Below are 27,055 nucleotides of genomic sequence, written 5' to 3'. Positions count from 1 at the left end.
ATATATATATGGTTTCATATATATATACATATATATATATGGTTTCACTATGTTTCCCAGGCTGGTCTTGAACTCCTAAGGTAAAGCAATCCTCCCATCTCAGACTTCCAAAGGGGTATGATTACAGGCATGAGCCACTGCACCCAGCCTCAGTCTCCCTTTGACATTACCCCCCTCAAATTCTACACTCAGGCCCAAAACAGACAAGGAGGTGTGAGGCTATCATACGTGGTAATGCTGTCCTCAGCATGGTACTGTGCATTTTCCAGGCACCATCTCTGTCATCCTCACAACAGCTTTAGGTGATGGGAAAACTTATGCAACCACTATTTTAGAAAGGAGGACGGCCGGGCGCGGTGGCTCACGCCTGTAATCCTAGCACTTTGGGAGGCCAAGGTGGGTGGATCACCTGAGGTCAGGAGTTCAAGACCAGCCTGGCCATCATGGTGAAACCCCATCTTTAAAAAAACAAAAAAAAATGAAAAAAAAAAAAAAAGGAGGAAAAGGAGGCTTTAGGAGGTTAAGCCTGGCTATGTGTCCATGGTACATACCTAGGGCCTGATGGAGCCGGGATTCAGAGCCAAGGCTATCTAAACTCCGTGGCCAGATCATGTTCACTACCGTATATTCTTTGCAGCCTTCATGATGTAGAATAAGCAGAGGACGTTGTAGCTCTAGGGGAAAATCTTCAGAAAAATCAGCAAGAACACATTCATTTACCTGAATTATGTGTATATAGGACGGGCTCACTTACAGAATGTTAGAACTGCAAAGAATCCTGGAAGTACCTCTTTTCTGTCTTATTTTAAAATTGGGGCAATTGAGATCCAGAGAGATCAACTGACTTGCCCAAGGGCAAGATGTTGGCCCAACCAGATTAGATCCAAGGTCTTCTCACACCCACCTTGTGGTTCCTTGAGAGGCAAACCACTCTTAGATCCAAACAGCTCTTAGATCTACTTTCTAGGGAGCATCGTGAGCAAAAGCATGAATCAGTGGGGCAGGTTTAGGAGAAACAGGAGCAGTTTCGCACAATGGGGCAATGCCAACATTCACGGGAGATGTGGACCCACAGGATACTCTGATTCTCTGCTCCCTACTCTAGCACACACACCTAAGTCCTGATTCCATCATACAATGGGCTAGAAGAGAAGGCAGGTGGCTGGCAGGAATGATGGCCTAATGATTAAGAAACTGGGTTCTAGACTGGGTGTGGTGGCTCAGGCCTGTAATCTCAGCACTTTGGAAGTCCAAAGCGAGTGGATCATAAGGTCAAGAGATCGAGACCATCTTGGCTAACATGGTGAAACCCTGTCTCTACTAAAAATACAAAAATTAGCTGGGCATGGTGGCATCTGTAGTTCCAGCTACTTGGGAGGCTGAGGCAGGAAAATCACCTGAATCTGGGAGGCAAAGGTTGCAGTGAGCTGAGATCGCACCACTGTACTCCAGCCTGGTAACAGAGCAAGACTCCCTCCCCCCCCAAAAAAAAAGAGCCAGGCACAGTGGCTCACACCTGTAATCCCAGCACTTTGGGAGACTGAGGTGAGTGGATCACGCCGTCAGGAATTCAAGAGCAGTCTGACCAGCATGGTGAAACCCCATCTCTACTAAAAATACAAAAATTAGCTGGGCTTGGTCCCGCGAGCCTGTAATCCCAGTTACTCAGGAGGCTGAGGCAGGAGACTCACTTGAACCCAGGATGGGGAGGCTGCACTGAGCCAAGATCATGCCACCGCACTCCAACCTGGGTGAACCTGGGTGACAGAGTGAGACTCCATCTCCAAAAAAAAAAAGGACCTGGGTTCTGACACTGGACAGACCTGGATTCATATCTAAGGTACTCCACTTCTCTGAGCCTCTCTTTCCTTATCCACAAAATGGGGATTATAGATATGTACCATCCTGGAGCCAGGCTCAGTGGCAGGTGCCTGTAGTGCCAGCTGCTCAAGAGGCTGAGGTGGGGGGATGGGAGGATCACTTGAGCCCCGGAGTTCAAGTTTAGTCTGGGCAATGTAGTTAGACCCTGTGTTTAAAAGCAAAACAAAACGAAAAAACTAAATAATTACCATCTAGAGCCACTGTGAGAATGAAATAAAATAATGCTTCTAAAGAAACTGGAGGCTGGGTGCGGTGGTTCCTGTCTGTAATCCCAACACTTTGGGAGGCCAAGGTGGGTGGATCACCTGAGGTCAGGAGTTCAAGACCAGCCTGGCCAACATGGTGAAAACCCATCTTTACTAAATATTCAAAAGTTAGCCGGGCGTGGTGGCGCACGTCTGTAATCCTAACTACTTGGGAAGCTGTGGCAGGAGAATTGCTTGAACCTGGGAGATGGTGGTCGCAGTGGTTACAACCCGTGCCATTGTACTCCAGCCTGGGCGACAGAGTGAAACTCTGTCTCAGGAAAACAAAACAAAACAAAACAAAAAAAGAAACTGGAGGAAGTTTGTGGAAAAAAAGAGAATTTGGGGGTTGAGTTGGTGGGAAAAAAGAGAACACCAAATTGGTAACCAAATAGATGACTGAAAAAAAAACCCAAAAGGCCAAGTATTTCTCAATTTCATCTGATTCATTATTTCTCACAGGCAGTGTCAGTGGGGCGCTCATTTGACTTTCCTCATGTGGAAGTGCAGGGGTGTGGCGGGTGGGGAAGTCTCTATGTCTTGTCTTTGGTGAAAAGCAAAGGATGGGTTAGATTTACTTCCATAATACAGGCTTGCTTTTTACTTCCTGTTTTGAAAGGGATGGGAGGTTGAGAGGAAGTGAGGTTGTTAATATAAACTTGAAATCCAGATTCTTTCTAAAGGACATCCCCTCTGCTATATGACCTCAAATGAACCTCGCACTGTCTCAATTGTCTTCTTACCACAGGCTTATTAAGATGGCCACAAAATAGGCACTTTGCGTTCAGCATCTTATTCAATTCTCAAGACAAGTCTGCAAAATAGATATTACCATCCATTTTGGTTTTTTATTTTTATTTTTCTTAGAGATGAGGTCTTCCTATGTTGCTTAGACTGGACTTGAACTCCTGGGCTTAAGCAGTCCCACCTCAGCCTCCCAAGTAGCTGGGACTACAGGCATGCACCACCTTGCCCAGCTTACCATTCCATTTTAGAGCAAACAACTGAGGTTCAGGGAGATTAAGTGACTTGTCTCAGGCCACACAGCACACAGGAAGCAAGTGGCAGATCTATGATTTAAGCCTAGATCTGACACCAAAGTTCCTGTGCTTTCCGGTATACCCAGGGTAGATTCTGTTTTTGTTTTTGTTTTTTTGAGACAGAGTTTTGCTGTTGTTGCCCAGGCTAGAGTGCAGCGGCACAATCTCAGCTCACTGCAACCTCTGCCTCCCGGGTTCAAGTGATTCTCCTGCCTTAGGCTCCCAAGTAGCTGGGATTACAGGCATGTGCCACCATGCCAGCTAATTTTGTATTTTTAGTAAAGACAGGGGTTTCAGCATGTTGGTCAGGCTGGTTTCGAACTCCTGAATTTAGGTAATCCACCCACCTCAGCCTCCCAAAGTGCTGCCATTACAGGCATAAGCCACTGAGCCACCGAACCCAAACAGATTCTGGTTTTATAGGGTCTAAAGCTTATGTAATCTAGGGAGCCCTTTTTTTTTTTTTTTTTTAAGAGATGGTGTCTCGCTATGTTGCCCAGGCTGGAGTGCAGTAGCTATTCACAGGTGCAATCCCACTACTGATCAGCACAGGAGTTTTGACCTGCTCCATTTCCAACCTGGACGGGTTCACCCCTCCTTAGGCAACCTGGTGGTCCCCTGCTCCTGGGAGGTCACCATGTGGATACTGTACTTAGTGCAGACACCCAATCGGCACAGGGTACTACAGCCCAGAATTCCTGGGCTCAAGTGATCCTCCCACCTCAGTGTCCCAAGTACCTGGGACTAAAGGCAAGCGCCAACGTGCCCGGCAGGGAGTCCTCTTTAAACAGCAATACAGAGGCTGGGCATGGTGGCTTATGCCTGTAATCTCAGCACTTTGGGAGGCTGAGGCGGGCAGATCACCTGAGGTCAGGAGTTTGAGACCAGCCTGGCCAACATGGCAAAACCCCATCTCTACTAAAAATACAGAATTATCCAGGCATGGTGGCACATGCTTGTCAACCCAGCTACTCAGGAGGATGAGGCTGGAGAATCGCTTGAACCCAGGAGGCAGAAGTTGCAGTGAGCTGAGATCATGCCACTGCCCTCTAGCCTGGGCGACAGAGTGACACTCCATCTCAAAACAAACAAACAAAAAACAAACATAGAAACATTACAAAATTACAGATATAAAAGACACAAAAGTGAATATTTATTTAGATTTTAAAATGAAATCACAACATATTAGAAAAAAAGGGCTGAAACATCAAGATCACAAACATCTCAAAATCCAGAAAAATAACATTATTTGTGTTAACTCCTTGATACCCCTCTATAATACCTTTTTTTCCTATGTCTTTGTTGTTGTTGTTTTTAAGATGGAGTCTCATTCTGTCACCAGGCTGGAGTGCAGTGGTACGATCTTGGCTTACTGCAACCTCCGCCTCCTGGGTTCAAGTGATTCTCCTGCCTCAGCCTCCTGAGTAGCTGAGACTACAGGAACCCACCACCACATCTGGCTAATTTTTGTACTTTTTTTTTTTTTTTTTTTTTTTGAGATGGGGTTTCACAATGTTGGCCAGGCTGGTCTCAAACTCCTGACCTCAGGTGATCCGTCCACCTTGGCCTCCCAAAGGACTAGGATTACAGGCGTGAGACACCACACCCAGACAATTTTTGTACTTTTTTAGTAGAGACAAGGTCTCACCATATTGGCCAGGCTGGTCTTGAACTCCTGACCTTGTGATCCGCCCACCTCTCACCTCCCAAAGTGCTGGGGTTACAGGCGTGAGCCACCACACCTGGCCTGTTGTTTTCTTTTTCCCTTATCTCAAAAGTTATCAATTTTGTTTGTTTTTTAGAGTCTTGCTTTGTCACCTGGGCTGGAGTACCATGGTATAATCATAGCTTGAACTTCTGGGCTCAAGCAATGCTCCTGCCTTAGCCTTCCAAATAACTGGGATCACAGGCCTGATTTTCCTAGGTTTTTTGGCTGCATCCTATGTGGCTGCATCTTCATATGATAATAATTTTGTAATATTTTCCATAGAATAAAAAATATATATTCCTCTAGCATGATTGATTGTAAGCCTTTTCTATTATTGATAGTCCAGATAAGCTTATTTCAGCGTCACAAGTCATTATTGGTAATGCCATAAAAATATTAAGATTATGTGTCAAATTTAGGACATCAAAGTTTCTTCCATATATGAGCCATAAGATTTTAGGGCGTTTTTTTCTGGTGCACAGTGATTCATCTAAAATAATCTTTGAATTGATGGCACGTTATATCCCGTTTGCTGTCAGCTAAATGTTATCTTCATTGATATCAGCATTTTATGTCAAATCAGCAAGAAATTCTACTCTTTCCCAGTAAGGCTTCTCTCCTACCACTTTAGATGGAATGAAGATAGTTTACATTCAGAAAAGACTAATAATTAAACTCCCTTCTCATAAATGTCTGACCTTTTAAAGGGAATTTATTACAAAATCCTGGGTGCAAAAACATTTGAAGCATTTAGAATGATTTGGCCTACACAAGGGAAGGCTGGAGAAGGCAAATGAATAACCACCTTCAAGGATGTGGACATGAGTGGGGGTTAGAACCTCCAGGGTGTGTCTGAGACTTTGATTCTGGGGACTGGGGAGAGAATCATGCAGCTGCATAGCTAACAGGTTCTGCAAATCACTTTGATGCACTAAAATGGATATGATGGATAAGAAAGTCTGAGTGAGTACAGCTAAAAATTGCCTCAGTGTGGAATCCAAGCGTGAGCTTCACTACTCAAAGTGTGTCCCAGCAGCTGCTGTGGGGAGATAGATTGAAATGCAGATTCCTGGGCCCTACCCGGAAGTGTTGGATTAGAATCTGCGTTTACCAAAGTTCCAGGTGATTCATGTGCAGGTTATTGTCTAAGAAGCCTGGACTAGGCCGCCGCGGTGGCTCAGGCCTGTAATCCCAGCACTTTGGGAGGCCGAGGCAGGCGAATCATCACGAGGTCAGGAGTTCGAGACCAGCTTGGCCAACATGGTGAAACCCCGTCTCTTAAAAAAAATAAAAATAAAAAAAGAAGGCTGAACTAGAGACTTGAGAAGGCAAGATGTTCGTTGCAGGCTTGCAAAAAAAAAGAGAGAGAGACTTGAGAAGGAACTTGCTGATGTGTCCTGGCCCCGCTCAGTCTCTTTTCCTCTCTGTGTTGTTCTTAGCCTTGGGAGCTGGCCTCTCCTCCAGCAGTCATCCTACTGTGTTGATTCATTACATCTCTATTTCCCCTCCCACTGGACTGTGAACCTAGAGGGCCCAGATATGTTCCTCTTTGATTCCAGCCCCTCACAGAGCTTGGCACACAGGAGTTACCATCTTTGGAATGCCCTCTGTGTGCCAAGATCTTTGCCTGTCTTAGCTCACTTGGCCTTCGCCTCAAGCTTGTAGGTTGAAACAAACATCCCCATTTTATAGATGAAGAAACCGAGGCTCAGTCACTTGCCCAGTATCATAAGTGACAGAGCTAGGAATCAAATCCGGGGATATTTGATTCCAAAGCTTTCAGTAGGGAATCAGAAAATTCTTGTTGAATTACTTATTAATTTTCATTCAAGCATTCATTAATATTATTATTTATTCATTGAAGAGACTTAGGATGGGAAGAAGATGTGCCTGTCTGGCCTTGGTAACTCCGCTGCCCTGGGAATGGAAAAGTGACACTTACTCCTCCGTCTTCCCGTCCCTTCTCCATGACTCAGCAGAGAAATCATGGGTCTGAAATCAGAGATGAGGCAAAGAAAACCTCAAAAATGTTTTTTTTTTCCCTGGAGGAATTTCCCTTTCATGTCATTCATTCCTTTGCTAGGGAATCCAGGAAGCTTTCGACCTGTGGTTAGCAGGCACTTAAAAAAGGCCTGACACGAAGTCATGCTATATAACTATTTTCATATTATTATTAATTATGGAGCAGTTATTAATACCTGGAGACCTGAGTCCACTTGTGTTAAACTTCTCTTTCCATTTGTTCTAGTCCCGCCGCAGGATTTGTGTGAATTCTCAATTGTTCATGCTGTAGAGGGCTTAAGAGGGTAACTGCAAATAATTGAATAAATTAATAAATTAGAAAGCTTGAGTTGCCTTCTGAAATGATATTATTGTAATGGATGAAGAGGCATGACTCAATAGATGGTTGATTTGGGAATAACCACATCCAGTCCAGAAGGGGGCTGACCCTCAGAATTTTCAGCTATGGGATAGACAGACCTGCCTCACTAAGAGACAGTTTACTGATAGATTGGTAAATCCTGTATGAAGATATACAGACAACAGAAAAAGAACGTAATTCCTAATGGGGTGGGGAGCGAGGGTGTGCTTGTGGTCTCAGCCCTGGATGTGTTTCAGAATCACCTGGGGATAAACATATAGAACCTCGGCTCCATGCCTAAGATTCTGATTTCCAGCTCTGGGAGAGTAACAGGGCCATCTGAATTCTCTTTTTTTTTTAGACAGGGTTTCACTGTCACCCAGGCTAGAGTACGGTGGTGGCAATCATGGCTCACTGCAGCCTTGACTTCCTGGGCTCAAGGGATCCTCCCACCTCAGCCTATAGCAGGGACTACTGGCGTGCACCACTGTGTCCAGCTACATTTTCAGTTTTTGTGGAGCTTGGATCTCACTGTGTTGTCCAGAAGGTGGCCATCAGAATTAACAAGCTTACCAGGCTTCAGGTCAGGACCTGAAGCCAAGCACTAAATATAATAACAGCACATACTATAAACTGGACATCTTAGGTATTTTCTCTTATCCTCATAACCATCCCTAAAAGCAATTTATATTATCCCCATTTTACAGGCAGGAACACTGAGGTTTAAGTAATTTGGCCAAGGTCACACACATCACAGCCCATATTTTAATTAAGCTCTCAGTCTAAAGGCTTATATTATTTTGCCATATCCCATACAGCAGGTCAGCCTGGAAGAACCTTCCCAGAAATTGAAGTTAAGATAATTAACTCAGATGTAAACTCTAAAATCTGTACATAATGGGTCAAAGATATGCAAACGGTTTAAAGAGACACAAAGGGCCGGGCGCGGTGGCTCACGCCTGTAATCCCACCACTTTGGGAGGCTGAGGCGGGTGGATCACGAGGTCAAGAGATCGAGACCATCCTGGTCAACATAGTGAAACCCCGTCTCTACTAAAAATACAAAAAATCAGCTGGGCATGGTGGCGCGTGCCTGTAATCCCAGCTACTCAGGAGGCTGAGGCAGGAGAATTGCCTGAACCCAGGAGGCAGAGGTTGCGGTGAGCCGAGATCACGCCATTGCACTCCAGCCTGGGCAACAAGAGCGAAACTCCGTCTCAAAAAAAAAAAAAAAAGAGAGAGACACAAAGGCTCTGAGCAAGTGTAAGTTTGACCTTAACCCTATGGCCTCAATTAACATATCAAAAGGAAGAATGTGTCCTTTGGGGTGGGAAGGCACTGGGGCCAGTTAGTCTGGTACTTTGTGAGCTGAGGGAGGGGTCCTGGCCCTAGTAGCATTGTGATCTGGTTTTAAATCTTTCCCGTGGCTTCTGGTCTCTCCTGACCTTCCTGGCTGTTCCGTTTCCTTCCGTTTCTCCACCTACCACTTAAATGTGGATGTTCCTTGCATTCTACTCTCCCCATATACCCTGGATGACAGCATCCACTTTGGGGCTCAGCTGCCTGTGCTAAGGACTTCCAGAGGCGTGCACACCTGAGGCCCTAATTCAAGGCATCAAGGCAATTGAAGGGTGTGGAAGAGGTGTTCTCAGACAGGACTGGAGTTCACATTCCTAGCTGGGCACCTTACTGGCTGTGGGTCTTAGAAGTTACCTGTAATTATTATTATTATTATTATTTCTTTTTTTTTTTTGAGACGGAGTTTCGCTCTTGTTACCCAGGCTGGAGTGCAATGGCGCGATCTCGGCTCACCGCAACCTCCGCCTCCTGGGTTCAGGCAATTCTCCTGACTCAGCCTCCTGAGTAGCTGGGATTACAGGCACGCGCCACCATGCCCAGCTAATTTTTTGTAGTTTTAGTAGAGACGGGGTTTCACCGTGTTGACCAGGATGGTCTCGATCTCTTGACCTCGTGATCCACCCGCCTCGGCCTCCCAAAGTGCTGGGATTACAGGCTTGAGCCACCGCGCCCGGCACCTGTAATTATTATTATTATTGAGACAGAGTCTCTGTCACCCAGGCTGGAATGAAATGGCATGATCTCGGCTCACCACAATCTCTGCTTCCCAGGTTCCATCGATTCTCATGCCTCAGCCTCCCAAGTGGCTGGGATTACTGACACCTACCACCATGTCTGGTTAATTTTTTGTATTTTTAGTAGAGACGGGGCTTCACCATTTTGGGCAGGCTGGTCTTGAACTCCTGACCTCAAGTGATCCACCCACCTCTGCCACCCAAAGTGCTTGGATTACAGGTGTAAGCCACCGCACCAGGCCTCTGTCATTATTATTATTATTATTTTTTGAGACGGAGTTTTGTTCTTGTTGCCCAGGCTGGAGTGTAATGGCACCATCTCAGCTCACTACAACCTCCACCTTCCAGGCTCAAGCAAATATCCTGCCTTAGCCTCCTGAGTAGCTGGGATTACAGGCATGTGCCACCACACCCGGCTAATTTTGTATTTTTAGTAGAGACGTGGTTTCTCCATGTTGGTCAGGCTGGTCTCGAACTCCTGACCTCAGGTGTTCTGCCTGCCTCGGCCTCCCAAAGTACTGGGAGTACAGGCATGAGCTGCCACACTAGGCCCCTATCATTATTTTTTAATCTCCATTTCTTTACCTGTGAAATGAGATAGTAATGCTTACCATAAGTGATTGTTGTGGCAATGACAATAGACAACAGGCATTCCAGGCACACAGTAGGGACTCTATAAACGGTTCCTATTATGTCCAGCTGGTGTGGGGCTTCACTTGAAATGTCTGTGGGCACTTTAAAAGCAACATGTGGGCCGGGAGTGGTGGCTCACGCCTGTAATCCAGCACTTTGGGGGCCAAGGTGGGCGGATCACCTGAGGTCGAGAGTTCAAGACCAACCTGACTAACATGGTGAAACCCCATCTTAAAAAAAAAAAAAAAAAAAAAAAAAGCAACATGTGGGCCAGGTCTGGTGACTCACACTTGTAATCCCAGCACTTTGGGAGGCTAAGGTCCGTGGATCACCTGAGGTCAGGAGTTCGAGAGCAGCTTGGCCAACATGGTGAAACCCCGTCTCTACTAAAAATACAAAAATTAGTCGGGTGTGGTGGCGGGCACCTGCACTGTTCGGTAGGCTGAGGCAGGAGAATCGCTTGAACCCGGGAGGTGGAGGTCGCAGTGAGTCGAGTTCATACCACTGCACTCCAGCCTGGGCAACAAAGAGCGAAACTCCGTCTCTAAAAAAATAAAAAGCAACATGTGAAATAGAGAACCTTTTCCCCAAATCTGTTCTTCCACTTGGATTCTTGTTAGAAGAAATAGAAACACCTTCCATGAAATTGCCAGAGCCAGAAGCGCTGAATTCTAGTGATTTGTCTCCTGCATTTCTTTCCTTTTTTTTTTTGAGACGGAGTCTCACTCTGTCACCAGGCTTGAGTGCCATAGCGTGATCTCAGCTCACTGCAAGTTTAGCCTCACAGGTTCAAGCGATTCTCCTGCCTCAGCTTCCCAAGTAGCTGGGATTACAGGCACATGACACCGTGAGCAGCTAATTTTTGCATTTTTAGTAGAGACGGGGTTTCACCATATTGGCCAGGATGGTCTCGATCTCCTGATCTTGTGATCCTGGGCCTCCCAAAGTGCTGGTGTTACAGGTGTGAGCCACCGCACCCACCCAGCCTCCTGCATTTCTTTTATTGTCACAAGCTGCCTTTGGAATTTCTCACTAGGTTACTTCAAGAACCTCTTAACTGCTCTCTACTTACTGGTTCCCTAACCTTAATTGCTTAGCACTCAGGGTGTGGTTCAGATTGAAGCCCTGTAACAGTCCTCTGCTCCTTTTAGGGCACAAATTCAAGTTTCTTGCAGACTCCTCCCACCCTGTTGTCATGCACCTGAGCTGCTGGTTCTGCCGGCAGTGCTGAACCACCTAGGCCAGATGCTCTCTCCTCACCTAGTTAATTCCCACTCAGGATGCAGCTCAAGCAGTAGTAAGCAGCATCGCCGTCTTCCCTGGAAGAAGACTGTGTGCATGTGCATGCGCGCGCGCACACACACACACACACACACACACACGCTGGAGCAAGTGCTCCACTCCTGAAGCTTCTGTCTTTCCAACAAGACTGGGAGTCCCCTAACCCTCCAATTCCTCTTGGGCATCTCTGGGTGCCGGGTATGTGGCATGCTTTCAGTAGGAGGCTCTCCTAATAAGGTTTAACATCTACGGAGCTTTACAGTGGGCCAAACTCCGTTCAAAACATCTTCACAACTCTGTGGGGTAGATATACTTTATTCATCCATTCCACTAATATTTATTGATTACTTCCCTCTGGGCAGGCCCTGGTCCAGGCAGTGGGGATATGGAAGGGCAAAGACGATGGGCAGTGCCAGAGGTGGGGGAAGAGTTCCTGTTTTATCTCAGAAGATCAGGAAAGGTGAAAATGGAGCAGAGACTTGAAGGAAGTGAGGAAAGGAGCTATGGGGAGATCTAGGGGAAGAGTGGTCCTGGTAGAGGGAACAGCCAGTTCAAAGGGGACTATTTGATGGCTTCTTCCTCCATTTGATGGGGTCCAGGTAAGTTATCCAGAGTCACAGACTAAGTGGCAGAGGTGGGTTTCAAACCCAGCTTCTGTAACTCTTGACTCACAATTTTGAACTCTGCCTCTTTACCATGTTTTGTGAGACACAGTAGCTGCCTTAGTGGAGGGAAAGGCTGGTTCCACGTTCACCACCTCCCCCCTTAAGTCTGGCCTCCTATGTCAAGGACAGCATGGCTGATTGCCTGCCTTGGTATTCAGCTTCACTTGTTGGCTCTGTTTTTCTGCTTTGTGTATTCATTTCTGTGGTCTTTATTAGAGACAACGAGATTGTGTGTACTCTTCCGGCAGCCTCAATAAAGCTTGCTTTTCCTTCTGCAAAGCTGAGACCCAGACCCTGAAATAGTGTGAGTTGGCCAAGGCAAATTCCCCTTTACTAGTCAGCAATCAGGGTCACCTCTGTGGGGAACCTGTGTGTCTCACATCACACCTTCCCCAAGCTTCTGTTCCATGTAGAAAGAACTGGGGTTTTTTGCAGAGGTGATGTTTGAGTTGGTCTTGAAGGACATGGAGTATTTCGAGAGGTGGAGATTTGGGAAGGATTTTAGGCAGAAAGACGTGTGTGAGCTGAGTAAAATCATCAATGCTGGGCCATTCAGGGACCTGGAGCGTAGACGACTGTATGTTGGGGAAGCAGAGATAAGGCTGGACAGAGAATTTAGGTCAGGTCATGGCAGCCTTTAAAAAGAATTATTTTCTAAAGCATTTATATAGTATGTGGTTTTTTGTTGTTGTTGTTGTTTGTTTGTTTGTTTGTTTTTGAGACGGAGTTTCGCTCGTTACTCAGGCTGGAGTGCAATGGCGCGATCTCGGCTTACCGCAACCTCCGCCTCCCGGGTTCAGGCAATTCTCCTGCCTCAGCCTCCTGAGTAGCTGGGATAACAGGCACGCGCCACCATGCCCAGCTAATTTTTTGTATTTTTAGTAGAGATGGGGTTTCACCATGTTGACCAGGATGGTCTTGATCTCTCTTTTTTTTTTTTTTTTTGTCTTGATCTCTTGACCTCGTGATCCACCCGCCTCAACCTCCCAAAGTGCTGGGATTACAGGCGTGAGCCACCGCACCCGGCTAGTATGTGGTTTTAAAAAGAAAAAGATGAGAGAAAAAAAATATTTTTTTGAGACAGGGTCTGACTCTTGCCACGCAGGCTAGAGTGCAGTGGCATGATCACAGCTCACTGCAGCCTCAGCTTCCCAGGCTAAAGCAATCTTCCCACCTAAGCCTCCCCAGTAAGTAGGACTACAAGTGCACACTGCCACATTTGGATTTTTTTTCTTTTTTTTTTTTTTGAGATGGAGTCTTGCTCTGTCGCTGAAGCTGGAGTGCAGTGGTGTGATCTTGGCTCACTGTAACATCCACCGCCCAGGTTCAAGTGATTTGTATCCTACCTCAGCCTCCTGAGTAGCTGGGATTACAGGTGTGCGCCACCACACCAGGCTAATTTTTGTATTTTTAGTAGAGATGGGGTTTCATCATGTTGGTCAGGCTGGTCTCAAACTCCTGACCTCGTGATCCACCCGCCTCGGCCTCCCAAAGTGCTGGAATTACAGGCATGAGCCACCATGCCTGGAGGTCAGAGGACTGTTTTGATGAAGGCGTTGCTGGGATTGTTTGGCAGGGATCAGCATCTGATGTCCCCATATCTCATGGGGACAGCAGAGTTGACCTCCCCTAGATTATCTGCTCAGAAACTAGGGGTGCCTCTGCTCAGCCTGTGCTTCTTTCCATGGCCTTTGTGTGTGCTGTGTTCGTCCTCTGCACATGACCAGCTTCCCTCTGCGGAGGGGAAACTCCTGATAGTGGAGATCCTGACTTCTCCCCAATTATTCTCCAGGAAGCTCAGCCTAGGGCTGTGTACTGTGAGGCAGAGAACACTAGCAAGGGGATTGAATGACTGAACAGAATGGGTGGCACTGGTGATCCTGGTTCCTGCTTTGCTTGGACTTTGAGGCCACACTTTTAAGGAGATTGTCTTGTTTGAAGGGATGGGTATAATTTGTTCTCTGAATCTTGAGTTTCTTCAGGCTCACTCCATCCATCCCTCTGTCTGTCCATTCACCAGGTATCAGATTTTTGCCAATGTAAATATCTACTAAAAGTTGAGCAGTTTCAACATGGAGGTTGGGGGGCTCCCAGCACTCTTCATGCTCTGAGGTGGATAGTACTTCCCTAATTTGCAGATGAGGAATCAGATAATTTCCCCCCGTCACACATGAGTGGTAGAGGTGGAATTCAGACCCAGGTTTTCAACTTCAAAGCCCTTAGGCTCTCAGTCACTCAGCTTAGAGCCTTCCCTGGAGAGAAGGTGACCATGTAATTTACTTTCCAAACTGGAAGCCTTCAAAAAAAAGTTTTATTGAGGTATAATTTGCATACTATAGCATTCACCTATCAAAAGTACATTTTTTTTTTTAGTTTTTAGTATACTTACAGAGTTATGTAACTATTACCATAATCCAACTTTAGAACATTTTCATCCTCCCCAAAATAGAAAATTGGGACCCATTAGCAGTGACTCTCCATTACCACCACCACCCAGTCCCTGGCAGTGAGGAATCTACTTTCCGTCTCTATAGATTTGCCTATTCTGGACATTTCAAATAAGTGGAATCATACTAATATGTGGTCTTTTGTATGTGACTTCTTTCACTTTTACCATAAGGGTTTCAGGACTCTCCATGTTGTAGCATGCATCAGTACCGCATTCTTTTTTTATGGCTGAATGATATTCCACTGTACGCATATGCCATATTATGTTCATTTGTTCATATGTTGACAAATGTTGGGTTGTTTCCATTTTTGGCCGTTATAAATAATGATCCTATGACATTTGTTATTGGGTTTTTTTTTTTGTTATTGTTGTGGTGGTTGTTGTTTTCGAGACAGAGTCTGGCTCTTGTTGCCCCAGCTGGAGTGTGGAATGGCATGATCCTGACTCACTGCAACCTCTGCTTCCCGGTTCAAGAGATTCTCCCGCCTCAGCCTCCTGAGTGGGATTACAGGCATGCACCACCACGCCCAGCTAATTTTGCATTTTTAGTAGAGAGGGGTTTCTCCATGTTGGTCAAGATGGTCTCAAACTCCTGACCTCAGGTGATCCGCCTGCCTTGACCTCCCAAAGTGCCGGGATTACAGGCGTGAGCCACCGTGCCCAGCATGTTTTTATTTTTCATGGTGTATACCTAGAAGTGAAATTGCTAGGTTAGGTGGTAACTTTTTTTTTTTTTTTTTTTTTTGAGGTAGAGTCTTGCTCTGTCGCCCAGACTGGGGTGCAATGGAATGATCTCAGCTGACTGCAACCTCCAACTCCTGGGTTCAAGCGATTCTTTTGCCTCAGCCATCCAAGTAGCTGGGATGACAGGCGACCGCCACAAGCTGGCTAATTTTTGTGTATTTTTAGTAGAGACAGAATTTCTCTCTCTTTTTTTTTAATTTAAAAAGGCGGGGTTTCACCATGTTGGTCAGGCTGGTCTTGAACTCCCGACCTCAGGTGATCCGCCGGCCTTGCCCTCCAAAGTGCTCGGATTACAGGTGTGAGCCACCACACCCGGCAAAGACAGAGTTTCTCCAAGTTGGCCAGGCTGGTCTCAAACTCCTGACCTCAGGTGATCTGCCCGCCTCAGCCTCCCAAAATGCTGGGATTACAGGCATGAGGCACAGCACCCTGCCGGTTAGATGGTAACTCTGTTGAACATTTTGAGGAACTGCAGAAGTGTTTTCTGATGTAGGAATACCATTTTACATTTTCACCAGGAATGTATGAATGTTCTAATTTCTCCACATCGTGACCAACACTTGTTTCCAAACTGGGACGCTTCTGAGAGTGAAAGGGTACACCATTAATAAATATACCAAAACACGACTGACACTGACTGGAACATATTCTTACCCTACCTACATACCAAAAAATTAGAAGATTCAATTCCTGATTTCAGGGAATTTTCTGGCCACATGATGAGTCAAAGCCTCAAACCCACGTACTTGAGTCAATTAAAGAACCAAGAAAAAGGTAAATTATTAAGAAGGAAAGCAAAGCACATCTAAATTCCCCCAGGAGATTGTATTCTCTTTAAGAGAAAAGAACTGTTTGTCTTTGTATTGTTTGTGGCCCCAGGTATATCTTGTGTTTGATAGGGTCTCAAAAAAGTCTGTGGACTAAGTGAATGAATGATACAAATTCTACTGTACAGAATAGAATGACTCACCTAGCAGGGCTTTTAAGTTTGGGGGAAGTATGGATCTTTGCTAAAAATATAAATACATATGTTTTGCTCCATGCTGTAACAACATTAATGACAATTTAAGAATGAAAAAGTAGGCCAGGCGTGGTGGCTCACACCTGTAATCCAAGCACTTTGGAGGCCAAGGCGGGCAGATCACCTGAGGTCGGGAGTTCAAGACCAGCCTGACCAACATGGTGAAACCCTGTCTTTATATATAAAAAAAAAAGAATGAAAAAGTAGAGTTGGGCGTGGTGGCTCATGCCTGTAATCCCAGCACTTTGGGAGGCCAAGGTGGGCGGATCACTTGAGGTCAGGAGTTCAAGACCAGCCTGATCAATGTGGCAAAACCCCTCTACTAAAAACACAAAAATTAGGCACGTGTTGTGGCAGGCGCCTGTAATCTCAGTTACTCAGGATGCTGAGGCAGGAGAATGGCTTGATCCTGGGAGGCAGAGGTTGCAGTAAGCTGAGATCACGCTACTGTACTCCAGCCTGGGTGACTGAGACCCCGTCTCAAAAAACAAAAAAAAAAAAAAGAACGAAAAAGTAGCCCAGGCACAGTGGCTCACAGCTGTAATCCCAACACTTCAAGAGGCTGAGGTGGGTGGATCACCTGAGGCCAGGAGTTTGAGACCAGTCTGACCAACGTGGCAAAACCCTGTCTCCACTAAAAATACAAAAATTAGCCGGGCATGATGGTGAGTGCCTGTAATCCCAACTACTCAGGAGGCTGAGACAGGAAAATTGCTTGAACCTGGAAGACGGAGGTTTTTTTTTTTTTTTTTTTTTTTGAGACGGAGTTTCACTCATGTTACCCAGGTTGGAGTGCAATGGCGCGATCTCGGCTCACTGCAACCTCCGCCTCCTGGGTTCAGGCAATTCTCCTGCCTCAGCCTCCTGAGTAGCTGGGATTACAGGCACGCACCACCATGCCCGGCTAATTTTTTGTTTTTTTAGTAGAGACGGGGTTTCACCATGTTGACCAGGATGGTCTCGATCTCTTGACCTCGTGATCCACCCGCCTCGGCCTCCCAAAGTGCTGGGATTACGGGCTTGAGCCACCGCGCCCGGCCCGGAAGATGGAGGTTTAAGTGAGCTGAGACTGAGCCATTGCACTCCAGCCTGGGCGACAGAGCAAGACTCTGTCTAAAAAAAAAAAAAAAAGAAAAGAAAAAAGAAAAAATAGTCAGGGCATGGTGGCTAACACATCTAACCCCAGCACTTTGGGAGGCTGAGGTGGGCAGATCACTTGGGGACAAGAGTTGGAGACCAACCTGGCCAACATGGTGAAACCCCATCTTTTTTTTTTTTTTTTTAATAAAGACAGGGTTTCACCATGTTGGTCAGGCTGGTCTTGAACTCCCGACCTCAGGTGATTCGCCCGCCTTGGCCTCCAAAGTGCTTGGATTACAGGTGTGAGCCACTACTCCCGGTCGTGAAACCTCATCTTTATTAAAAATACAAAAATTAGCCAGGCGTGGTGGCATGCAACTGTAGTCCCAGCTACTTAGGAGGCTGAGGCAGGGAATCACTTAAACCCAGGAGGCGGAGGTTGCAGTGAGCTGAGATTGCACCACCGGTCTGTCTGCCTGGGCAACAGAGCAAGACACTGTTTCAAAAAAGAAAAAAAGAAAGAAGGAAGGAAGGAAGTAGAGAGGGAGGGACAGAGGGAGGAAGGGAAGGAGAGAAGGAAGGAAGGAGGGAAGGAAGAAGGGAAGGAAGGAAGGAAGGAAGGGAGGGAGGGAGGGAAGAAAGGAGGGAAGGAAGGGTAAAGTAAGGATTGATGGCTTATACCTGTAATAAGGCAGGAGGATTGCTTGAGGCCAGGAGTTTGAGACCAGCTTGGACAACATAGAAGGACCCCCATCTCTACAAAATATATAGAAATGAAAAAGCAAATAGCCTACAATTAAAGGAATCTGCAACTGTGAATGGCTGATAACAGGTGGGGAAAAGACCATCCAAACAGGGAGGTAGGAACCAAAGCATACCTCTTCATGCAGGGCACCTCTTCCAGCAGGTTAACCTTTGGAACTACAACGATGTGGTGCCTACGCCCAGGAGTTTCCATTCTTTTGGGAGAAAACATGATTTATTAACAGGAAACGAGGAGAATAGTTGAGAAAAACCATTAAGTGGATGTGTGTGCCCTTAAGCATCATTGATCCCTCTGGCCGTAAATTTCTGTGATCTTTCAATTCCACCCCTTGGGAGCTTCAGGGAAGAGATGGGCCAGGAGCTAGGACTTAAGGGAAGAGGCTGGATTTGGAGAAAGGAGCAGGATGCCAGTGGTGGGTGATAAGGCCCAGAGGTGGGCTGGTGGGCTGGAGTGCTAGGGCTGAGATAAAATTGGATAGGGCAGCTGGGGCGTCTTCTTGAAGGCAAACTTTGAAAGCCAGGCTGCTTGTCTATTAAATTAGACCTGATAAGCATGTCCTTGGACTGGGGATGAAAGGAGTGTCAGTAAGAGATTAATCTGATGGCCTTGGGCCATTGATCTGGATCTATCTGGAAGCAGTGTGAAGATGAGGCTCTCTGGGAGGCTTTGCAACAGAAATGTAGGCCTAGCCTTTCAAAGAAGAGTTTGGGGCCGGGCAGGGTGGCTCGTGCATGTAATCCCAGCACTGTGGGAGGCCGAGGTGGGTGGATCACCTGAGGTCAGGAGTTTGAGACCAGCCTGGCCAACATGGTGAAACCTCATTTTTACTAAAAATACAAAATTAACCAGGCATGTTGGCATTGTGCCTGTAATCCCAGCTACTTGGGAGGCTGAGGCAGGAGAATCACTTGTACCCGGGAGATGGAGTTTGCAGTGAGCCGAGATCATGCCATTGCATTCCAGCCTGGGTGACAGAGAGAGACTACGTCTCAAAAGAAAGAAAGAGGCCAGGCGCGGTGGCTCAAGCCTGTAATCCCAGCACTTTGGGAGGCCGAGGCAGGTGGATCACGAGGTCAAGAGATCAAGACCATCCTGGTCAACATGGTGAAACCCCGTCTCTACTAAAACTACAAAAAGAAATTAGCTGGGCATGGTGGCGCGTGCCTGTAGTCCCAGCTACTCAGGAGGCTGAGGCAGGAGAATTGCCTGAACCCAGGAGGCGGAGGTTGCGGTGAGCTGAGATCGCGCCATTGCACTCCAGCCTGGGTAACATGAGTGAAACTCCGTCTCAAAAAAAAAAGAAACTCCTGGCCTCAAGCAATCTTCCTGCCTCCTTAGCCTCCCAAAGTGCTGGGATTACATTGCCTGGTTTACTTTTGATGTGACACTACTAAGATGTTTGCTGTGGGGTTTCAGTAGCTACGCTATGTAAGATTAGGGAAGTTCCCATTTATCCCTCCTTTGCCAAGAGTTTTTTCTTATGAATGGATGTTGACTTTTAACAAATACTTTTTTGTATCTGTTGATGTAGTCATATGATTTTCCCTCTTTAATCTGTTAGTCTGATCAATTATATTGAATTTTTTTTCAAAATAATAAGTTAACCGTGCACTTTGGTATATAGTCAACTTAATCACAACATATTACCCTTTTTATGTTATTGGCTGGAATCAGTTTGCTAATATTTTGCTTAGGATTTGCATCCATGTTCATAAGTGCAATTTTTTTTCACATACTGTTCTTGTTGGGTTTTGGAATCATTACATTAAAAATGAGTTGAAGTGAACCTCAACTCATATATTCTCTAAAAGTGTTTGTGTAAGATTGAAATTACTTCTTTTTTTTTTTTTTTTTTGAGACGGAGTTTCGCTCTTGTTACCTGGGCTGGAGTGCAATGGCGCCATCTCGGCTCACCGCAACCTCCGCCTCCTGGGTTCAGGCAATTCTCCTGCCTCAGCCTCCTGAGTAGCTGGGATTACAGGCACGCGCCACCATGCCCAGCTGATTTTTTGTATTTTTAGTAGAGACGGAGTTTCACCATGTTGACCAGGATGGTCTCGATCTCTTGACCTCGTGATCCACCCGCCTCGGCCTCCCAAAGTGCTGGGATTACAGGCGTGAGCCACCGCGCCCGGCCTGAAATTACTTCTTTATTAAATGTTTGGGAGAACTCTATCTGTTTGGTATTGAAGGTTGCCCCATCAGGTGGGTGTTAGTAGAGAAATCAGAGATAGTAGAGATATTTAATGTGAGGGATAAACATAGCTTATGCAATAGGAAAATATTATATATTTCACACATCACAAAAAGTCCAGAGGTAGGTGGTTCAGGATTGGTTAATTCAGCAGCTGAACAACATCATCATGGAAGGAAATTCATTTCAGTCATTCTCAGGTGCCAACTCCTTCTTTCATTATTGCAAGATGGCTGCAGCTGCTCCAGGCATCACAGTACAGTAGTTAAGCGTGTTGATTCTACATGCCAAACCTGGCTGCAAAGCCCATCACTGTAGGACAATTGGGTAAATTGCTTAATTTCTCTGTTAAATGGTATAATGGTACTTAAAAAAAATATTTTTTTTTTCTTTTCTTGACCGTTGCAATGCAAAATAGTACTTTAATTCAAAAGTTTTATATCATGTGGATTCAATGAATGAGGCTAGGCAGGATGGCTTACATCTGTAATCCTACCACTTTGGGAGGTTGAAGTAGAAGGATCTCTGGAGGGCAGGAGTTCAAGGCCAGCCTGGGCAACATGGTGACGCCTCCTCCATCTCTAAACAAAAAAATTTTTTTTTTGTTTGGAGACAGAGTCTTGCGTTGTCACCCAGGCTGGAGTGCAGGGTTGCGATCTCGGCTCATTGCAACCTCTGCCTCCCGGGTTCAAGTGATTCTCTTGCCTCAGCCTCCTGAGTATCTAGGATTACTGGCTTGTGCCACTATGCCCAGCTAATTTTTGTATTTTAAGAAGAGACAGGGTTTTGCCACGTTGGCCAGGCTGGTCTCGAACTTATGACCTCAGTGATTCACCTGCCTAGACCTCCCAAAGTGCTGGGATTACAGGTGTGAGCCAATACATCTGGCTTTTTTTTTTTTTTTGGCAAAATCTTGCTCTGTTGCCAGTCTGGAGTGCAGTGGCCAGTGGCACCATCTTGGCTCACTGCAACCTCCACCTCCCAGGTTTGAGCAATTCTCCTGCCTCAGCCTCCCGAGTAGCTGGGACTATAGGTGCGCTCCACCACACCTGGCTAATTTTTGTAGTTTTAGTAGAGATGGGGTTTTGCCATGTTGGCCAGGCTGGTCTCAAACTCCAGGCCTCAGGTGATCCACCAGCCTCAGCCTCTCAAAGCACTCGGATTAAGGGCATTAGCCACTGCACACAGCCAGCAAAAATTTTTTCAAAATGAGTTTCCTTTTTGAAACCCTTAAAATAGTGCCTGGCACATATTAAGTATTTAATAATATGAGCATGTCTTTCTCCATTCTCAGACAGAGCAGGAAAGAAGCTGTTTTCCTCCTGTACCTTACTAATGGAAATCCTTTAGCAAACTCACCTCCACACTTGATTGGGCAGTATTACAGCAAGTGCCCATTCCTAAACCACTTTTGGAATTACCATGAGTTGGTTTGGAGACACTTGGAGTGTACTGTCGAATGGTAAGTGCCACAGACACCAGGTCTTTCAGTCTGCAAGACCAGGGAGTGCCGGACCTCCCCTAAAACACAAGACCGCCTGATACCTCAACAAAACCTGGGTTCTTTTCACAAAAAAGAGGCTGGAGTGGTGAAGTTGGGGCGGTCTGTTCGGTCATACAAGGAAGGGCAAAATGGGAGTCCCCATTCTTACTGGTTCTCCATGAGATTCCTTGGGAACCCAAATAATTACCCCTTGCATTTGCCTGCCACTACACAGTTTACTTTCTAACTCATGCGTTATCTCATCCAGTCTTAGAGCCACCCTCTAAATTGTCTTGTTATCCGCCTTTGACAGACTGAGAAAAGCTCCCAGAGACGAGGCACTTGCCCAGTTGTATATATACATATAGTTGGGACAGAGCCAGGTCCTGGGACTCAAGTCAAGGTCTTCAGACTCAATGTTTTGCACCTTTTTTTTTTGAGCTGGATTCTCATTCTGTGGCCCAGGCTGGAGTGCAGTGGCGTGATCTCAGCTCACTACAACCTCCGCCTCCTGGGATCAAGAAATTCTCCTGCCTTAGCCTCCCGAGTAGCTGGGATTACAGGCGCCCACCGCCATGCTTGGCTAATTTTTGTATTTTTAGTACAGACAGGTTTTCACCATGTTGACCAGGCTGGTCTAGGACTCCTGACCTCAGGTGATCCGCCTGTCTCGACCTCTCAAAGTGTTGGGATTACAGGCATGAGCCCCTGCACCAGGCTTGTTTTGCATTTTTATTCATCGTCCATCAATTCCCAATTGCCTGTCCTTGGCCACCCTCACAACTGCCACATCCATGTGCCCCCTCTGCTATTGTCTATGTAATATTTAAATTTTTCATTAAGAAGAAAATTGATAAAATCCCAGGTTTGATATCTCTCTTTCTCTCTCTCCTTTTAAATGATCACAAGGTACTCATTTGGGCTTAGAACGTGGGCTCTGGCATTTGATTGCCTTGGTTGGAGTCCCAGCTCTGCCACTGTAGCACAATGCAGTTGGTCTCCACCCAGGTGTCCGTGGCACTTACCATTCGAGAGTACACCAGCCTCACTTCCAAGTGCTGGCACTGTCACTTTGCTTGAGGTCTTGTTCCGACTATCAGAGTCCATAGTGCCCCCCACAAAAAGGTTAGACATACTGGGGAATTACTTCCACTCCTCCTCCATCCCCAAGCAGCCCTCATCCAATGGCTGTTGGGAATTGGTAGACAAATATTCCTGCTCCCTTGCCCCTCAGGTACAGTAGCTGCCAGGCACGCACTTTTATTTATTTATTTATTTTGAGACGGAATTTCACTCTTGTTGCTCAGGCTGGAGCGCAGTGTCACAATCTCTCTCGGCTCACCACAACCTCCACCCTCTGAGTTCAAGCGGTTCTCCTGCCTCACCCTCCTAAGTAGCTGGGATTACAGGCACACACCACCATGCCCAGCTAATTTTTGTATTTTTAGAACAGATGAGGTTTCACCATGTTGGCCAGTCTAGTCTCGAACTCCTGAACTCAGGAGGCATGCACTTTTGATTGTTTTCCAGTTACAAGGCAGGATTGAGCTCCATTTGTCCACCATGGTTAACAGTAATGCAGTCTCTACTGGCCTCAAACTCCCAGCTGGTCTCAAACTCCTGAGCTCAGGCAATCCTCCCGCCTTGGCCTCCCAATGTGCTGGGATTACAAGTGTGAGCCACCGCGCCCAGTCAAAAGGGAGGCTTCTCATCTCTGACCCATGTCTAGACTGTCCCAGGGCTTCTGAAAGCCTGCCCGGCTCGTGGAAGGCACATGATAAGGCATCTGATTGATAATGATCACAGCTATCTTTTTTGACCACCTACTATGAGCCTGGGACGGTTGAAGGTGCTTTTCTCATATTAAACCTCTCATTCACCATATGAAACGGGAGTTGTTACCATCCCCCTTTTGCCAATGAGAAGCCTAGGACGGAAAAGTTAAGTAACCTGCCCTGGATCATACAAACACACAGTGGGCAAATAGCAGAGCTGGGCATCAACCAAGTCCAGAGCTCACTTATTGAGTATGCTAACCCAATGCCAGTGCTATCTCCTGCCTAGAATGAGGAATCCTTGCCAGCTGACAGCCAAACACAGCCCTCTCTTTGCAGGTATACTGCTGTAGCAAGTTACCCTTCCACAACTGGGGCCCTGTGTGCCCCTCACTCTTATCTGTGGAACAGGAAACACAAGCAGAATGACAGAACAGGAAAGCCTCATAATTCAGAACCCAGACAGCCAGAAAGAGGAAGAAAAAGCAAATGCGTAAATATATAGGTTGTATTTCATGAGGAGAGACTTGACAGGTTTCCTGAGGTTTCTTTTCCCAAGCAGCTTCTTTTCTTTTTTTTTTTGAGATGGAGTCTCACTCTATCGCCCAGTCTGGAGTGCAGTGGCGTGATCTCTGCTCACTGCAACCTCTGCCGCCCAGGTTCAGCATTCTCCTGCCTCAGCTTCCCTAGTACCTGGGATTACAGGTGCCTGCCACCATGCTCGGCTAATATTTTTTTTCTTTTTCTTTTTCTTTTTTTTTATAAAGACGGGGTTTCACCATGTTGGTCAGGCTGGTCTTGAACTTCCGACCTCAGGTGATCGGCCCACCTTGGCCTCCAAAGTTCTTGGATTACAGGCATGAACCACCACTCCCGGCCTCTGCTAATTTTTATATTTTTAGTAGAGACGGGGTTTCACCATCTTAGCCAGGCTGGTCTTGAACTTCTGACCTCGTGATCCACCTGCCTCGGTCTCCCAAAATGCTGGGATTACAAGCGTGAGCCACTGTGCTCAGCCCCAAGCAGCTTATAAGCTAGAAATTGTAAACTACTTTCTGTCCCTCACACCCAGTGCATAGACCCATTATGTATGCCTTGCATGGTTTTGTTACTGTTTTTCAACTGAAGTAATAAAGATTTTTTTTCTTTTGAGACAGAGTCTTGCTCTGTCGCCTAGGCTAGAGTACAGTGGTACGATCTTGGCTCACTGCAACCTCTGCCTCTTGGGTTCAAGCGATTTTCTGCCGCAGCTTCCCGAATAGCTGGGATTATAGGTGCCCACCACCACGCCTGCCTAATTTTTATATTTTTAGTAGAGATGGGGTTTCACCATCTTGGCCAGGCTGGTCTTAAACTCCTGACCTCGTGATCCACCCACATCGGCCTCACAAAGTACTGGGATTACAGGTGTGAGCACTGCGCCCAGCCAAGAATAAAGATTTTTAAGAAATTTCTTTTCTTTTTTTTCTTTTTTTTGTTGAGATGGAGTCTTGCTCTGTCACCCAGGCTGGAGTGCAGTGGCATGATCTTGGCTCATTGCAACCTCTGCCTCCCAAGTTCAAGCAATTCTCTGCCTCAGCCTTCCGAGTAGCTGGGATTACAGGTGCCTGCCACCACTCCTGGCTAATTTATTTTTTTGCATTTTTAGAAGACACAGGGTTTCACCATGTTCGCCAGGCTGGTCTTGAATTCCTGACCTCAGGTGATTCACCTGCCTCGGCCTCCCAAAGTGCTGGGATTACAGGCATGAGCCACCGCACCCGGCTGAAATTGTTTTTCTTTTGACGTGCAGTCTCCCTCTGTTCCCCAGGGTGGAGTGCAGTGGTGCGATCTTGGCTTCCAGCAACCTCTGCCTCCCAGGTTCAAGTGATTCTCCTACCTCAGCCTCCTGAGTAGCTGGGATTACAGGTGTGCACCACTATGGCTGGCTAATTTTTGTACTTTCAGTAGAGATGGGGTTTCACCATGTTGGCCAGGCCTCAGCCTCCCAAAGTGCTGCAATTACAGGCATGAGCCACCACTCCTGGCCTTTTTCTTTTCTAGTAATGGGGTCTCACAATGTTACCTAGGCTGGTCTTGAACTCCTGGCCTCAGTGATCCTCCCAACTCAGCCTCTCAAAGTGCAGGGATTGCAGGCATGAGCCACTACTGCTGGTCTAAGAAATATTATTTTGGGAAAGCAGGGAATCTAAGGCCACACTCATTACCACATGGTGTAGCAAAAGTCTGAAGCTAAGCAGCACCTCTTGGGCTTTGTATGGGACATGTGCTATCTACTGTGTCTGGCACCATCAGATCCCTTACCACATGTGAGTTGCCATTTATCATGTGGTGTATGCTGGTGTTTTTCTTATATCCAGTTTGTTTAATTCATTAACTCAAAAAAGATTTATTGAACCAGACGTGGTAGTGCATGCCTATAGTCTCAGCTACTTGGGAAGCTGAGGTGGGAAGATCACTTGAGTCTGGGAGATAAAGGTTGCAGTGAGTCGTGATCATGCCACTGCATTCCAGCCCCGGTGACAGAGTGAGACCCTGACTCAAAAAATAAATAAGTAAATAAATAATAAAGATTTATTGAACATCTGCTATGAACTGGATACCATCCTGTTTTGGTGGTGTGGTGTGGGGGTAGACAAGCTGTAAACAGAATGTGCAAGTAAAGTATCTGATATACTAGTGATGAGTGGTAAGCAGAAAAATAAAGCAGTAAAAGAGCATAAGAAGTGTCAGGGCTAGGCAGCTGGCATTAAACATTTAGGTAGGATGGCCAGGAAAGGTTGTAAAAGGAATCCAACTTTTGGATTTCCTGAAGGAAGTGGAGGGAGTGGACCATGTGGATATCCGGAGGCAGAACATTCCAGGCAGATGGAACAGCAAGTGCAAAGAGAACATGTATGCCTGGTGTGTTCCACGCAGTGTGACCAGAGCAGAGTGAGGGAGAGTAGTGGAAAATGGGATGGGAGTACAGATGTTGCAGGGTCCGTGGCAGTCACTCAAAGTGAAATGGAGAGCCGTTGAGGGATGATGGGTTGAGACTAGACCGGAGGGCCAAGGGTGGATCAGGGAGACTGGGCAGGAGGCTACCACTGTAATCCAGGTAAGAGATGACGAAACTTGGACTGGGGGCTAGCAGCAGAAATCGAGAAAAGGATTGGAGATGTATTTTTGACATGAAATCAACCAAAAGTGGGTCGCAGGTTGGATGTGGGGGACCAGTAAGTTCCTGGAAGAATTGAGTTTGGACAGAGGAGGTAACAGAGGAGGAAAAAAGTAGAGTTTGGAGATATTTTGAAATTATTAGTAGCTCCTCTATGATCTGCTGATGGAGTGTGCGGGATTTGAAAGAGAGGAGTCAGGAATGACACCAAGTGTTTGGCCTGAGCCACTGGAAGGATGGAGTTGCCATTGTCTGAGATGAGCCTGTAGTTAGAGCTAGTTTGTTGGGGAAATATTAAGGTATCAGTTTTGGAGAAGTTGAGTTTAACGTGCCTATTGGACATCCTTGTGGTGTTGCCAATAAGGCAGCCCCCGATGTAAAACGGAAATGGAAAACAGGTCAGTTCACAACAGCTCTGATTTGGTAGCACTACCTAGAATGCTGTGTTGAGGGTTTTTTGTTTTTTGTTTTCTTT

The 27,055-nt window shown here is 46.3% G+C and overlaps 1 protein-coding gene across 2 annotated transcripts in view; it reads left to right on the top strand.

Moving 5' to 3' along the window:
* CCND3 (cyclin D3) overlaps window positions 1-27,055 on the top strand; it is a 120,296-nt gene that overhangs the window by 79,584 nt on the left and 13,657 nt on the right. The window contains exon 1 of one of the 2 annotated variants that reach the window (XM_032299386.1): window positions 21,463-21,624. The exons of the other annotated variant lie outside the window; for it this stretch is intronic. Coding sequence (XP_032155277.1) covers window positions 21,622-21,624 — 3 coding nt within the window. The 5' untranslated portion in view covers window positions 21,463-21,621. Of the gene's footprint in view, window positions 1-21,462; window positions 21,625-27,055 lie in introns of those variants that run through there. 2 annotated transcript variants of the gene reach the window in all.

The sequence above is a fragment of the Sapajus apella genome, unplaced genomic scaffold, assembly GCF_009761245.1.
Source record: "Sapajus apella isolate SASKATOON/1434 unplaced genomic scaffold, GSC_monkey_1.0 scaffold41, whole genome shotgun sequence".
In the NCBI taxonomy this organism is placed as follows: domain Eukaryota; kingdom Metazoa; phylum Chordata; class Mammalia; order Primates; family Cebidae; genus Sapajus; species Sapajus apella.
The sequence above is the reverse complement of the archived record's forward strand: the minus strand, read 5'-3'. Positions and strand labels throughout refer to the sequence as shown.